This window comes from Protobothrops mucrosquamatus, unplaced genomic scaffold, assembly GCF_001527695.2.
Source record: "Protobothrops mucrosquamatus isolate PMUCROS unplaced genomic scaffold, P.Mucros_1.0 scaffold653, whole genome shotgun sequence".
Lineage (NCBI taxonomy): Eukaryota > Metazoa > Chordata > Lepidosauria > Squamata > Viperidae > Protobothrops > Protobothrops mucrosquamatus.
Window position 1 is genome coordinate 546,638 of NW_015386942.1, and position 15,081 is coordinate 561,718.

General features: G+C 45.2%; 1 protein-coding gene across 2 annotated transcripts; it reads left to right on the forward strand.

Annotated features, from left to right (window-relative positions):
- Positions 1-207: 207 nt before the first annotated feature.
- INKA1 (inka box actin regulator 1) lies at positions 208-8,133 on the forward strand. 2 transcript variants are annotated; one of them, XM_015817892.1, is made up of 2 exons: positions 208-374; positions 7,262-8,133. In XM_015817892.1, the coding sequence occupies exons 1-2, from the start codon at positions 324-326 to the stop codon at positions 8,129-8,131; spliced, it is 921 nt and encodes a 306-aa protein (XP_015673378.1). In that variant the 5' UTR covers positions 208-323; the 3' UTR covers positions 8,132-8,133. The 2 variants fall into 2 exon arrangements, with proteins under 2 accessions (XP_015673378.1, XP_015673379.1); XM_015817893.1 differs by lacking the exon at positions 208-374 and adding an exon at positions 6,777-6,861.
- The last annotated feature ends 6,948 nt before the right edge of the window (positions 8,134-15,081 follow it).

Sequence of the window (15,081 nt, forward strand, 5' to 3'; positions counted from 1 at the left end):
GACCTTTTGGCTCCTAATATGGGTTCTAATTAAATTACAACCGGTCCGCGGAGCTCAGGTTTCAGCAGCCGTTTGGCCCGCTCATTGGCTCTCGGTCGAGCAAAGGGGACCAGACCTCGGGCGCCCATTGGCTGCTGTGCCGGAGAGGGAGGGGCTCGGTCTAAACCAAAGGGTGCGCTTCGCTGCTTGGGGACTGAACTAGGGAGAAAGTTTCCAGCGCCTCCCGTCTCCGAGGTCTCTGAGCCTCAGCCTCTTTCCTCGCCCTCGCCCCGGACTGCGCGGCCGGTTCCCTTCTGCTGCCAGCTGTGCGCCCCAGCTCGGGCATGCACAGCGCGCGTCTCGACGCCTTCGTGAGCCACCTCCGCGCAGAAGTGGTAAATTGGCCGAGGGAAGAGGGAAAATCGGGGGGGGGGGGGTGCGGTGGTGGGGATCCTCCAGGCAATAGCGGGGTTCCCGGAGGCGCGTGCACGAGAATGACCGAATGTGGGGTCCAGGTAGGGAGTCCTTCACACACCGAACCTTTAGTGTCTGACCAAGAGAGAGAGAGAGAGCGGGCCGGGACTTCCTAAAAGACGGTCTATGCCGGGGCAGCAACAGGGACTCGCGCAGTTCAGACGAAGCAGCGCTGGCGAGAGCCGCCCGTCTTGTGACTTCCCTTCGCTGGGAACGGCTGTCTGCTGAAGGCTGCCCAGGCAGCAAGACGGGGCTTGCGGCTTCGGCGCCGAAGTGAGCGAAGCGGCGCGCGTTCCGCCCAGACTAGCTCGGGAGCTGTCAGCCCTCTCGCTCGCGGGTTAGGGGTTTGCTAGCTGGTAGGGGCGCGCCGATGTCACTGGTGCCTTTGGAGTGGCCTGGCTGGGAGAGCTGGCCGGGCTGCGGAGGAGACCAGAGGCACCGATTGCAACCCTACGCGGACTCCCCAAGGGGCGAGTGGCCCTTCCTACTTACTTCCGAAGAACTAGGCACCGAATCGGGCAGCCTAGTGGGGAAAAAAAGACCTTCCGACGATGCCTGAATGTGTTGCTTCTCCCGTCTCCGACGGGCCTTGACCCCCCAAAAGAGAAGCTGGGATTGGGGAGCGGTGGCGATCCAGCAAGGATGAAGGAGAGTCAGAGCGCAGAGAGAGTTGCAGGATGGGGCCCGCTGTTACTCAGGGGGGGAAAGATACGGGGCTGAATGGAGAGAAAATTCCCCACGGGCTGGTCCCGAAGGTTCCTCTTGATCCTGGGCTGTTCCAGTGCCGGCTTTGAAAGGTGTGACTAAGCGGAGGGTCGCTGAGTGAGGAGCAGGCAATTTGTCCCCATCCAATCGGGGTCTGTGATGTGTTCCGGCTTTCCCCGATAAAGTGCAGCTAGGAAGTTGAATCCTCCCAATCAGTAATTAAATCTTGGTTAGATATCAATTGCTACGTTGTCAGTTTCCACATAACTGAGGAGCTCTCCCTCCTAATGAACATGGAGAAAGCTTGCTTTTAGGTCTGTCTTATTTTGGTAGCCTTGCCCTGCTTCATAGTAGTCTCTGCTGCTTGTGACAAACAGATGTCCCGTATTGGACATTATGAGAGCAGTCCTTATGGACCACCTTAAGTTTCATCTGTCCCATCTCCAGCTGAGTACAATGAAGAAATGTCCATCATCACATACAGCTTGCCCTCTAGTGTTCTGTAGAGACACTGCAAGCTATAAACCAAAGGTGGTTATGATCTTGGGATGTCTATCTGGAAAAAAAAGTGACATTATAGCAGTGATGGCGAACATTTTAGAGACCGAGTGCCCAAACTGCAACCCAAAACCCACTTATGCATCGTCGAGTGCCGGGTGGGCGTGGCCAATTGGGTGGGCGTGGCTGCAGTGGTAATGGCAGGCTGGGTGGGACTAAAAAGTTCAATCAATCAATTCCAACTTTGCAAGATCTTTTTTTTCCTGCAGGAAGTTGAAATTGACTGATTGAACTTTTTTTTTTTTTTTTTTTTGCACACGGCGGAGGCCTAAAGCGAAAAGATTTTATAAAACCCAGCTGAAGGCCTAGGACTGGGGTGACGGCGCGTGTGCCCACAGAGAGGGCTCCGAGTGCCGCCTCTGGCACCCGTGCCATAGGTTCGCCACCACTGCATTATAGGATTGGCTATAACTGCCCTGATTTCTCAGTATTTGTATAAGAAATGGCCAGCATAGAATTCGATAGGTCTTGTGTTTGCCTAGAATAGCATTACAGAACCCCCAGGAATCTGCAGATTTGAGCCGACTAGTGTCTTCCCTGGATTAAATACTGTACTATTTGGTCAATTGCTCTCTATGTTTGTCTGCCCCTTGGTGGACCACAACTACTATCTTTGCGATGCCACACTACATTTCTCACAGTGCCACTGGCTAGTGCTCTTCTGAGGCATTGTAAGAACTGGGAAATTAAGATGATGATCGGAAGTCATAACCTCAGGGCTGGTATGCCCAGATTGGGAACTGGCATAGGTTGGTTTCTTGGGACGCCAGCAGTTCCGTAAGATGCCAGGTGCTGATACCAGGCCTGGATTCTATGCTATTCATATTCAACTTGCCTTGAGCATCCTTTGGGAAACCTATCATTTAGTGAGAAAATTAAAAGACACAAGTCTTGCTCCACTTTCAGTTCATCCTCTTAGTACATCCTTCTTGACCTGGTGTCCTTTGAATGGCTTCAAGTACAGTCTGCAGAATTCCTCACCAGCATCATTAGTAGTTGGAATGGACAGTCCTAAGGAGTGGAGAGACTGACAGTGCCTCCATGGAGGGCTGTGACAGGCCTAATGCAGGAAGCTGGATATTATGGTATCATCTAAGACAGACATGTCAAACACAAGGCCCGGGGGCCGGATGCGGCCTGCAAAGTGGTTTCATGTGGCCCACGAAGCCATCCTGGAATCAGTAAGGGAACAGCCCCCGCTGCCTTGGCCCTGGCGCAGGCCAGCCGGGAGCCAATGTACAATTTTGTGGTGGCCATCTATGCTGAAACGCATTCAGACTTAGCTCCACAAGGCCGTCTAGAAATAGCGAGGAACCAGCCCCTGCCGCATCGGCCCTGCCCCCTGGGTGCATGCTGGGGAGGTGTCACCCTTTGTGAGGAATGAAGAAATGGACCATGCCTTGGCGCTTGCCCCAGTCCCACCCCCTTCTGCCAGAGACCCTCAGATCTGTCCCACTCCTGCCCAGGCATCCACAGGCACCCTTGACACAAAAGATGTAGAGCTAGCCATGCCCACCCAATAGGCCACACTCACTCCATCCACACCCACGCAGTAGGCCGCACCCACCCTGGCCACACCCCCCCCCTTGAGGGCAACCGCAATGCTGATGCAGCCCTCAATGAAATTGAGTTTGACACCCCTGATCTAAGATGAAGAAGAAGAAGATGCAGCTTCACATCCTATTGGTCTGATAGCTCCCAGGTTGTCCAAAGTTAGTGGCACCCAGGGAAGATCGTACTTACTTGGCATTTTTTGTAATGGCTATAAAAATGTAAAGGAAAAAAAAACATGTTTGATTTGAGAAGTTTGGCTATAGGAAGTGATATCATAGTAGAAGAAGCTCTTTGAATAAATAAAACAGAGAGATGTAATGGATGATGAAAACTCCATAACTTTTAGTGCAATCTCTGCTTTGTACTTATATGCGATGCAAAATTCTTGTCATTCTTTACTGTCACCACAAATGGGGTCCCTGTAAGGGGCTGAGCAGCTGCCAGAACCATTTTGAGAAATAAGCAGCAGCATTATTTTTCTTTTGAAAACAGGCTTGTGTGATAACTCTGATCCCTAAGTACAGCCCTATAATCTCTCAGCATGCGCCAGTCCAATAATCATTTCAGAGGCAGTCTTCCTACCTTTGTGGTTCCAGACATGTTGGGATATATCTACCATAATTCCAAGCCAGTGTGGTATAATTCAGGAAGGCTCTGAGTTTGATGAAGGGTTTTTTCCCCTATGTGTTGTCTACTCTTGTAAATAGTTTTTTTTTATTTTCTTGCTCTGAGGAATGAGTATTTCTCTAACCTTGTACTTTCCAATCATTTATTTATTTATTTGAGTTTTGCCCATTTTATTTTGGTCAACTTAATGTGGCTTAAATACCTAATTCCCATACCTCCTATTTTCCCCAAAACAACAACCTTTTGAGATGGGTTGAACTAGAAGAGTGTGACTGTCCCAAAGTCATCCAGCTTGCTTACATGCTTAAGGGAGGACTAGAACTCAGAACCTCTTGGTTTAAGCATGGTAACTACCTCAACAAACTGGCTCTCATGTTGGGGAAACAAAAAGGCAATGCTGGCTGAGATTTCTGACAGTTGTAGTCTCAAGAGATCTGGAGGATAAACATGGACGTCTATTCTAATCAAGGTGTGCATGGTAGGCTGTCCCAAGGGGTCGCCCTTTTTACTCTTTAAGAATTTACCACTCAGGAGCCCAGATGCCAGAAAAGCCTAGAATAGCAGGCCCCTCTCTCCATCACTACAGCCATGAGGGTAGACAGTCCTGCCAACAACTGGATTTGGCCCTCTGGCCATCTCTGAGGTTCGGGTAGTTGGCTTTGTGGCTGTTTTTTAGAGCTTAATTTGGTTTTAGTTGACACCATTCTAGTGCTGTTCTGTTTGTTGGTAACAAGCTGGCTTGAGGTTTTGGGAAAATGCCATATACATACTATGAATTAATAAATCAGGGTAGACGTTGAAACGTCTAAGTCTGAATTTGGAAATCCTGTTTCTGGGAGTTGCTGCCCAGAGGAAAGACATGTTTTTAGGTAACTTTTTTTTAAAAAAAAAACACCTCAGTTTTGAGACCAGTTTTACATCTGTGATTTATTTAGTGATAATCTAATTATGAAATTATCAGATCAAGGGCAGCCAATCATTTTGCAGCTGGTTGTGCCCCATGTGGCTGTTTTAAGCCTGGGGCACAACACGTAATTTTTTATATATATATATTTTGCCTTTGTGTGGGAAGTTCTCTGTGCTAAGTGTGCACACATGGCTTCAGGGCTTGCCAGTCATAACTGCTCAGGAGGAAACCTTATTTGTTTCCATCTTTTATTCTCTCTTTCCCAAGCTTATCAAGGCAGTATGGGATGGATCAGAGCATGGCAGCCTTTTCAGGGCACTTGGGACCCAGAAACTCTGGACTTTTGCTCCTGTTGTCAGCTGAGAAACCACATTTCCCACTAGCGTTGAAACGGTCTTGGGCACCACCCAAGCTTGGGTTTGTTTCAGTCTTGATTTTTGAATTCAGGGCTGCATTTGGGTTTTTTTGGGGAGGGGGCTGCACATCAGGACAAAACTAACACTTTAATTATTACACAATTCAATTGAATTGAATAGAATAGAGTTTGTATGATTACCTGTACTATATTTCATAAGCTTTTTGGCAATCCCTTTGAGATGGTCTCAGGGGGCTGCATTATTACAAGGCTTGGGACAGGATATAGAGTCATATTCCACAGGAGATGCTAGTCAGAGCAGGAGAATTCCTTTTTCTTTCCAGCTGCTGCTCAGCTGGAATCGTACGGAAGTTGCCTTGTTTCTTAATCTCTTCAATGCTAGATTTGAAGAGAGGATGTTTTTCTCTTAAAATCCCACCAATTGCTGACTCAGTTCTGTGGTGTAAAAGTCTTTTACTGAAAGGAACTTGAATTTTTCCCAGGCTTGAAGTGAAACCTATCTATGGAGTATGCAACAAAACAAAACAATATATAAACTACTTTTAAAAAAAAAAAGAAAAAAAGATTATGTTCATAGCCATGGAATTGGGACTGAACTATCACACCAAGACACATTTGTTCTTGGGTTTTGAGCCAGGCACTGAGGATTATTGTATGCTGTGTCACCAGAACAGCTAAAATGAATCATGTCACTGTCCAAATTATGCCTGGAGGAGCAGTGGCCTGTGGTATATGTTTGATCTGCACGGCAAAGACTTTCAGAAAGCAACAGGAAGTGGCTCTGTAGAAGGGAGAGGGGGGGAAAAAAACCCAAGATACTAGGATTCTGCAGTCTTTGCATTTGAGCCCTCAGCTCTCCCTTTGTCACTCTAGGACTGAGAAATAGGCAAAGGAAGTTTATGGGCTAATGACAAACCATTTTCCCTGCCAGACCAGAGAAGACCCTCAAATGTGTCCTATTCACTACGAGGAAACTACCCAGCCTAGCTTTTATATCTCTCCCTCCCGTTGTGTCCCTTCTTTCCTTTGGCCTATCTTTTTTGAGCACTTAGAAGGGATGTGCTCCTCCTGGCCACTTCCATCTGGTCACCCTGGACCTACAGATTTCTCACAAGAAAGGCCAGTTGACCTTATCCTGGCCTATGCAAACATGTCGTCCTTTCTCCTGGGCAGGAGAAAAATTGGAGAGTCCTCTCTCTCTCTTGCTCTGGGATTTCTAAAGCTCATTAACTCCCAGATGAACTTCACCTTTGCTAACACCTCCGCTGGTCTAGTCTTACCCCTCTGCCGCCAATGGCCTTATCGCCTGCCTTTTCCTCCCCGAATGGCTGCTTGTATAATTCCTGCAGGCTCTCACACACCCTTTGTGTCATCTTCTGCCGGGTGGGGCAACTCACCCACTGCAACAAGCTGCTGCTTGTATGGCCGGGGATGGGCTTGGAACGTGCAGATGTTGCTGAAAAGCTCTGCCTCGGGGCTGGGGACCTGCCAAGACGAGACGGGGCAAGGGCTTGCGCGTGCGGCTCTGGCTCCCAACTCCACCCCTGAGCTGAGGCAGATTGGTGCCCCTCGCCCAACAAGGTGTCTCGGCTCTAGAGCTGGAAGGAGATTCTTGGCATGTAGTCGGTCCTGGAAATCCCTGATGTGTGGGACTCCTTAGGCACTAGAATATGTGGACCAGGTAAGCCGAGTGATAAGAGTGCGAGTGGTGCTTTTTAAATGCTGAGCAGCAGGAAAGGAGCAGCGTCAGAGACCATCATCAAAGGGTTTATGTCAAGCAAATGCTTTTGCCTAAGGGGGCCTGGGTCGTGTGAGGTCACCAGCTCAGATCTATGGAGACATTGATCTTTGTCTTTTTGTCTGGATTCATGACCCACACGTGGCTCTTTATGGATGTTTGTGGCACTAAGCTCACGATATACACAGTAGACTAAGCTGGCTTGAGGATTTCAGCATAGATGTAATGGGTTTGTGGGTTAGCTGTCTTCAGTTGTCATGGCTCTCACCTGGGACTTGAATGGAGCACTTTTCTTGAGTGGATTATTTAAAAAAAAAAATCTTTTTTGCTTTTCCTCCCACAGCTGTGCATGAAGGAGTCGAGCGAGGTGCTGCGAGGCCAGATGCAGTGCATGATGCGGACCCTCCACGATCTCAAGAGGGCTCATGACCGAGAGCTGCGACTGGAACCCCAGGAGATACGGCTACCTTCTGCTCTGCCTTCCTCAAAGTCCTGTATCAGCCCACGGATATCAGCCATCTCAGAAGCAGATTCTGCCTGTTGCTTGGAGGGGGCTGTGGAAGAGGAGGTTGCTTTCTCCCCACCCAGCAGTGAGCGAAGTCTGGAGTTCGATTCGGGCTATTCAGAAGTATCTGGAAACAGTTGGCGGGACGAGGAAGGCCCACCTCCCCTGAGAGCCAGTAAGCTTTCCTCGGGGGGCTTCCTGCGCCGTCGGGTACCGGCCAGGAGGCCCCGGCCAAAATCGGCTTCAGATGCCTGCCTGGAGCGGTGGCGGGATGGCGAGCCCTCAGAGGCAGGGGACTGGACTGTGTCCCTCTTGTCCCAGAGTCGTAACCGGCAACCCCTTGTGCTGGGGGACAACTGCTTTGCTGACTTAGTGGAGAACTGGATGGACTTGCCTGAAGAAAGCAGGGAACGGGGGTGGCTGCAGCGTTGGCTGGCCAAGCCCCACGGCTTCTTGCTTAACCTCTCAGGCAATGTTCGCCGGAGGCTGGCTGGCATCTCCCGCACGGAGCGCACTAAGCAGGACCGGGACGGCACCAAGCGTTTCTCTTGCCCTGCTGGTCTTGGTGTGCGCCCTTCGTTACCGTACTTCCACCAGTCCCATGCCAATATCAGCGAGCTTTCTACAGACTGTAGCAGCTTTGCTGCCCTAATGAACTGCCGAAGTCGGCAGCCCATCATTTGCAACGATGTGATTGGCTACATCTAGCTTGGCTTTTTTTAATGCTTGTTTATAAATAAATGCCTTTTTTTCTATGTCATAGCTGTATGGTGTCTTAAGTCCGACTGCTTGACCCCAGTGATAGTATAATTGTGGTCCAGTTGATTCATCCCCAAATTAAGTCAATTTTCCTCCATAATGCAGCTATAAGAAGAGGCAAAATAAGAGGCAAAGAAAAACTAATTTTGAATCCAAAGTTTCATCTCAGGAATTGAAGCTATGTCCCTTTCTGATCCCTTGAGCTGAGTTGGCCTTGCTAGCAATAGCAATAGCATTTAGTTTTATATACCACTTCACAGTGCTTTACAGCCCTCTCTGAGCAGTTTCCAGAATCAGCATATTGCCCTCAATAATCTGGGTCATTTTACTGACCTTGGAAGGATGGAAGGCTGAGTCAACCTTAAGCCGGTCAGGATCGAACTCCTGGCAATGAGCAGTGAGTTAGCCTGCAGTACTGCATTCTAACCACTGTGCCACTAGGTCTTTTAATCATTAAACTATAGACCTGAGTTAGTGTGATAAACATTAATGTGCCTGCTTTGTTATTGGAGAGTACAAAGTTTGAAATGAGAGACATGGTCAAAATCTTGAGGACTTGCCTAGAGGGAATTGTTGCTTTGTCCCTAAAGAATGTGGAAATAAGATTATTTATCTTACAGGCAAGACTAAACTAGTGTTTTTACTAACTCTGTCTCAATAACAACTTCTTAATGGAAAACATTAGATTGCCTAGAACAGGTTAAGCTCATTTTTCAGTATCAAATTTAGGAAGTGGCCAGGAGGAGAACCATTATGAGTTTTTCAACCATGGGAAATTCAGAAGGATTCTAAATGATGGCAGGAGTTGCATTCTGGCATGTAATGTGCAAGGATACTGTCCAGCTGGGACCTGTAGAGCAGAATTCAACAGCTCTGATGGCCAAATATACATGGCTAAAATAATATTCATAGAAACACTAAGCCTTGGTCAGAGTGGTGTTCCATTAAGTGGCATTAATGGATTCAAGAGTAAATGTCATAAATTAGTGCAACATTACCTGTTTACCTGGAAGTAAAACACATTGATTACCATGTGGATATTACCCAAATAAATATGTAATTTCAATTAAGTATTAAGACCCTGTGTTGTGCGATAGTAATAATACCTGGACCTAATACATACATTTGTTTTAGCGTTATCATCATGTACGCTTTAAAATTAAAAAAAAAATCAAATATGGATGTAAAAATACAGTAACAGTGATGATCAATCACATCAGCAGCTTCAAATATCTGCGAAAAATGAACAATGAGGGCCACTAAAGAACANTAGGGAATTTTAGCGGGGTTTTTTAGGGGATTTTTAAGGATAATTTTAATGATCGGCCTGTTTAAATATTTCTTTTTAATTCGGCTTTTAATTATTGTATTTGTATTGTAGTTTTTATGAGGCTGTTAGCCGCCCTGAGTCCCATGAGGAGAAGGGCGGGGTATAAATTAAATTAATAAATAAATTAATAAATAAATAATAACAATACACAGCTTTTTGTTTTTACTATTTCTAGATACACTAGATAAAAGCCAAAAGACCCAGCTTATTTATCCTCACATTTATCCCTTATAGTAATAGCACTGAGTCTGATAAACATATATGACACAAAATTACAGACATTATAGGAAGCATCTAGATTTGTATGGATCCTCCTGTAAAAATGATCTGAAGTACAGCTTTTACAATCAGAAAGGAAATACAGTTTTGATAATCATATAGGGCAGAGTGTCAAACGTGCAACCTCACGTGACATGTTGCGATGTATCATGACTTTTTCTCCATTGCCAGCAATGGGGTGGACGCAGTTTCGGCATAACGCATCCAGCCCGCGGGCCGGCAGTTTGACACCCCTGATATAGGGAAATATGCTTTTAAAGATTTGCAAACATTAACTGATTGAACCAGATAAATTGCACCTAATCCAGAGTCCATTACCAAAATCAACCTCCAATTTCCTTAGCAAATTAAAGGGATCATATGTATTAGGGCATCCTAACATGACACTATCGTTTTCTGTGTCTCTTCATTGCCATCTAGGAGTCGTGTGGATTTTTGCAGCCCAAAAATGGGAGCCCTATTATGAATGAAATTGCATCCAGTCACTTAGCCTCTCTACTCAAGTGGCCAGTGAGAACCTCCACTTCCATTTAGGGCACAAGGCTGGAAGTTATCAATTCATCTCTTCTCCATGAATTTATCTCAACAATTACCCTTATTCCATGTAGTAGAGAATAGACAGTCACTTGTCTGAAATGGTATAGGTCAGCGGTTCTCAACCTATGGGTCGCGACCCCATTTGGGGTCGATTGACCATTTCACGGGGGTCGCCAAGCAAGGCTGTCCGCCATTTTTTCCCCCTTTTCCAGCGGGTGCCTTACCTCCCTTGAGCTGGGCCAGCTGGTGGTCGGCCTGCTCCGTCTCTGCCGCTTGCCAGCTACGCCTCGGCCGGCGCAGGGGGCGGAACCACGCATGCGTGGCGCTCCCGGGCAGGGAAAGTCCTCGACTTACGACCGGTTGGGTAGTCCTCGACTTACGACCGGTTTAGTCCTCGACTTGCGACCGGTTTAGTCCTCGACTTACGACCGGTTGGGGGTCGCGGCATTAAAAAGGTTGAGAACCACTGGTATAGGTTCTCCTGCTTGAGCAGGGGGCTGGACTAGAAGACCTCCAAGATCCCTTCCAGCTCTATTCTATTCTAAAATAGTAGCTAGGAGTTGATAATACATAATCAAATCAGTCCGTTCCATTCTGGAGGTCCAGGGCAAGGGGAGGAACAAGCAGCAGCCTCTGTACTGTTTTTCTCATGGAAATCAAAGCCTTGAAGATCAGGACCAGATTATCAAATGGCAATTGGCAGGTAAAAGCTACTAACTGTTCCCTTAAAAAATGATCTGCTAAACTTGCTTTTCTCACTGTCTGGCTAAGAGACCAAAGAGGAAGGGGGCAGGGAGGAAGCAGGCTGTCAGACAAGAAGAATCTAGAAGACAATATTAGCTGTTTACTGGGTATGGAATGTCTTGACAACCTCAACCAACCCGCCCCCTTTGCAAAAAAAAAAAGGGGGGGGGTACTAAACTAGCAAAACAAAAATAAAATGGCTGGACAGAAAATCCAGCAATTCTAAAATGAGCTGTTGAAAAAAAAGGGGAAGGTGTCAATATTATAAGCTAAAAGAGAAAAGCCAGAACTTGTGATAATGACTTCCATAAATTAATCAGGCAAGCAAGTTACAGAAGTGATAGGTTACACACCTTTAATTGGTATCTTTAATTTACATGACTTTACAGTGCCATTGTTTTGATCAGTACTTAGTGGGAGTTTCCCACACACTCAGAAGACAGATAGGGTTGAGGGAGCAGCGGTTTTTTTTTAGTTAATCTCTATTCCCTGATAAATAGGCACCCTGCAGCAAAATCCTACAGCTTTTTAGGTTGTCTGCACACATGTTGGCAAAGCAGATGTTGTTAAAAACAAAACTAAAAATGACCTTTTCAGTTTTGCAGATAAAATCGCCATATTCTACCGGAGTGAAGTAACAGTAGTTTTCTACAGAATGACGTAGGCCGAAGGGAGGGGCTGGGATGGCTTTCTAGAGTTACCATGTAGTCCAGATGTTCTTTCTGTTTGATGTTTATAATGAACTTCTCATGTTTTTATGGCTACATCATCTTGGGGCATGCCTACAGCATCCCAAGCTGGATTCTACGAAACACAAAAATATAGCAATTGCCTCGGTGGCTCAAGCTGAGGCTCGTTCAGTCCAGTTTCCTTTTTTTAAAAGAAAGATCAGCTGGTTTACACATAGACTTACACAAACAGGGCATGAGAGTTAAAGTATTTTGTTATTCTTTCTTTCCTGGATCTTATACAAAGATATTTTGCCTCAGCATGTGGAAGTTTCATTAACTACCTTTGCAAATGACTCTTGCAAACAACCTACCTACAGGAACAGAAACTGCAGCCCTTTAGAAGCTGGATTTTAAATTAATTTGTGATTAGCTTTCAGAAGATATTCATTGTGAAAAGCAATATAAACCTATTCTTGCACTACAAATGCAATAATCCAGGATCATTTGAAACGTCATGTTCAGGCTGACGGGGGTCGGAATCCATCCCTGCCCTGAGATCTGATTTAATCTTTTGAAAAGGCTAGTTCATCTGAAGGTCATGATCAGCTGTGATCATCATTTTCTTAAAACAAGGACTTGATCTGATGCCTCTAGATACAACTATCACCTCTAACCACTATTGGTTTGGCTTAGCGTCGTGAGACAAGTCAGACACTGGTTTGTGAGGAATAATGTACAGGCTAGTGCTTACCCATTCAATTGTGACTTATTTGACAAATCATGACCTAGTAGTGTGTGTTTATCCAGTTACGCTGACTGAATAACATGCTATATGAATATAAAATGTTTAAGCACAGTAAATTTGAAATGCAATAATAATAATAATAAGCATTGACTATGGGAAAGCTGATGGGGGGGGTATCCAACACAATTATATTGTATTGCCCACCTTGATCTTATGCAAATGTTGCACTTCATGAAAAAAACAAATGCTTGAATACATCGGCCTTTATGGAAAATTCCAAGCTATTAAGCCATCTCTGGATTTCCACCCAGACTCTCTCCTTTCATACTGATCTAACACATTGATTGTATTATAGCAAATATAATAAATCCAATGATATTCATTATGAAAAATATAAATTAAAAATACATCGAAGAGTGCTTCAAGATGGGGGTTTACTCAAATATTATTAGATTTTTAGAGTTCTTTCTCAGTTTGGAAGGAACAAGATGTACCACAGAACCAATGACAGCATGCGAAATATACTACCAACATAGGGAAATGTTATTATAATGCCCTTGCATTATAAGAGGGGATACTTCCCTCATGAAACGGAAGCCACATGCGGTTGCGATGCTGCCAGTAATGTGGTAAACCCTGTGGCCTGTCTGGCTGATTCCAAACACACACCTTTTGAACTATGGTCTTTCACCAACATGCTACTAAGGGATAAGTGACAAATCCCCTTCTTTATCACAAGCATTGTTGCTCTTAGCACAGTTACGTGAATGAGCCCTAAAACAATTGGTTTATGAGCCATCATCCTGCTAATTTTGTTCTGGAAGTTGCATCATAAGCCAGCAAAAGAGCAAAAAAAAGCAAGCCTTCTTCTAGTTAACACACGCCTTCTACCTCTAATCAGTAGATCTAAAGGATTACAAAAAAAATCTGCCTTCAATGTAAGAAAAGCCAAGGGGATTTTTCTCCTTTTATTTACAACAGCAGCAGCATACAGGCTGTTGGGTAGCTTCTATATATATATATTACTACAGACTGCTCATGAAAGTTACTGTGCAAAAGGAAAACCAACTTCATGCTTTTGTGAGGCCTTTCTCAATGGTTAATCACCACCCTGTTAAAAATAGCACCATTAAAAACAGCAGACTTGATCAGCTTAATTTCCCAGGTGTTCTGTTTGGCCTTTATCTTTTGCATAAGCTACACAGTTTGAAGAGGTGCCGTCTGTCTCGCACATCAATAACCTTTTCAGGCTCCAACCCTTACATCATCTTTCCTTGACCAAGGGGAGTGCCAGACCTTCACTGCTAACCGATCCCACAATACCCAGGGGGGAAACACATTTAAGCATCCTCCAATGTGATAGCTCCAGCTAATTCTGCTGAGAAGGTGTTTTTATAAACTCAGCAAGAGTTTATTCAATAAATCATGGCTAAACAAACTATGGATTAGGGCAAAGTGAGAGCCAACTATGTCATAAATTAAGATAAATCAGGCAAGCTGTAATTTGATTTGCCCCCATGTTGCCACTAGCATCCCAGAAAGGACAATTGCTGAGCATTCAACCAAGAACCTTGATTATACAAGCTACACTGTAGACTATTCTTCAGCAGTGGTCTCTCCCCCACTTTCAGATCCATAGCACCATTCCAGAATAAATCACGATTTCAAATATCTTAACCCAGTATCAATTACTGGTATGCCATACCATGCTGGCTAAACTAGATATAACAGAAATAGATCTTTGTATTTAAATATGGACTGTAGATAAAAACATGGGGTAGAGATTTAAGTTATAACAATGAAAGGCATGTTTAAATCAAGAATTATAGAACTCTCCCAAAGTCACCGTCTTCTTCCCTTCTCGTGATGCTTACCCAATTCAGCTTTTCCCAGCCTTTGGCCCAGTGGAACACATTATGACCTCAGTTCCAGTACAACCACAGACACTCAAGCATTCCTCTTGCAGCCAAGAGATGCTCCAAGGCCAAGCCATTCTCTTCCTTCTGTCTCTTGTTGTATCTAGATCAGTGTTGTTCAACCATAGCATGTTTAGGATGTGTGAACTTCAGCTTTCAAAATTCTGGAAGCTGAAGTCCACACAACTTAAAAGTTACCGTTTCAAAAACACTGGTCTACTATGTGATTGAGGAAGAACCCATGTTTTTAACATCAGAACATGTTCCTGACATTATGTCTAGTTTGGCGCTTGAGGCAAAAGCCTTTTCCAGGGTCTGCTTTATGTATAAATTGGGCGTCTTTGGGATTCTTTCTGGTCAGAATTAAAGAGGTAAATCTCTTCCTCCCCCCCAACCCCCCCCCTCTTCAGCCACTATTGTCAGTATTTGTGCCATCAATTCAACACCACGATTTTCAGTAAGAAACTAATTAATGGCAAATGAGGTCCTGTTCTAGGATCTGGTATTAAAAGTGAAATGGAAGGGGAGGAGGGTTCATAACGAGGGTCTTTGAAGAGTGACGTCTATAGCCAGCATTGAACAGAAGGCTTTCTGTTCATTTAGCAGTAGACAGTAGTTCATTGCAAGCTAAGAAAGAGAGTGCAATTTCAAGACTCTCCAACAATCTTGAATTACTC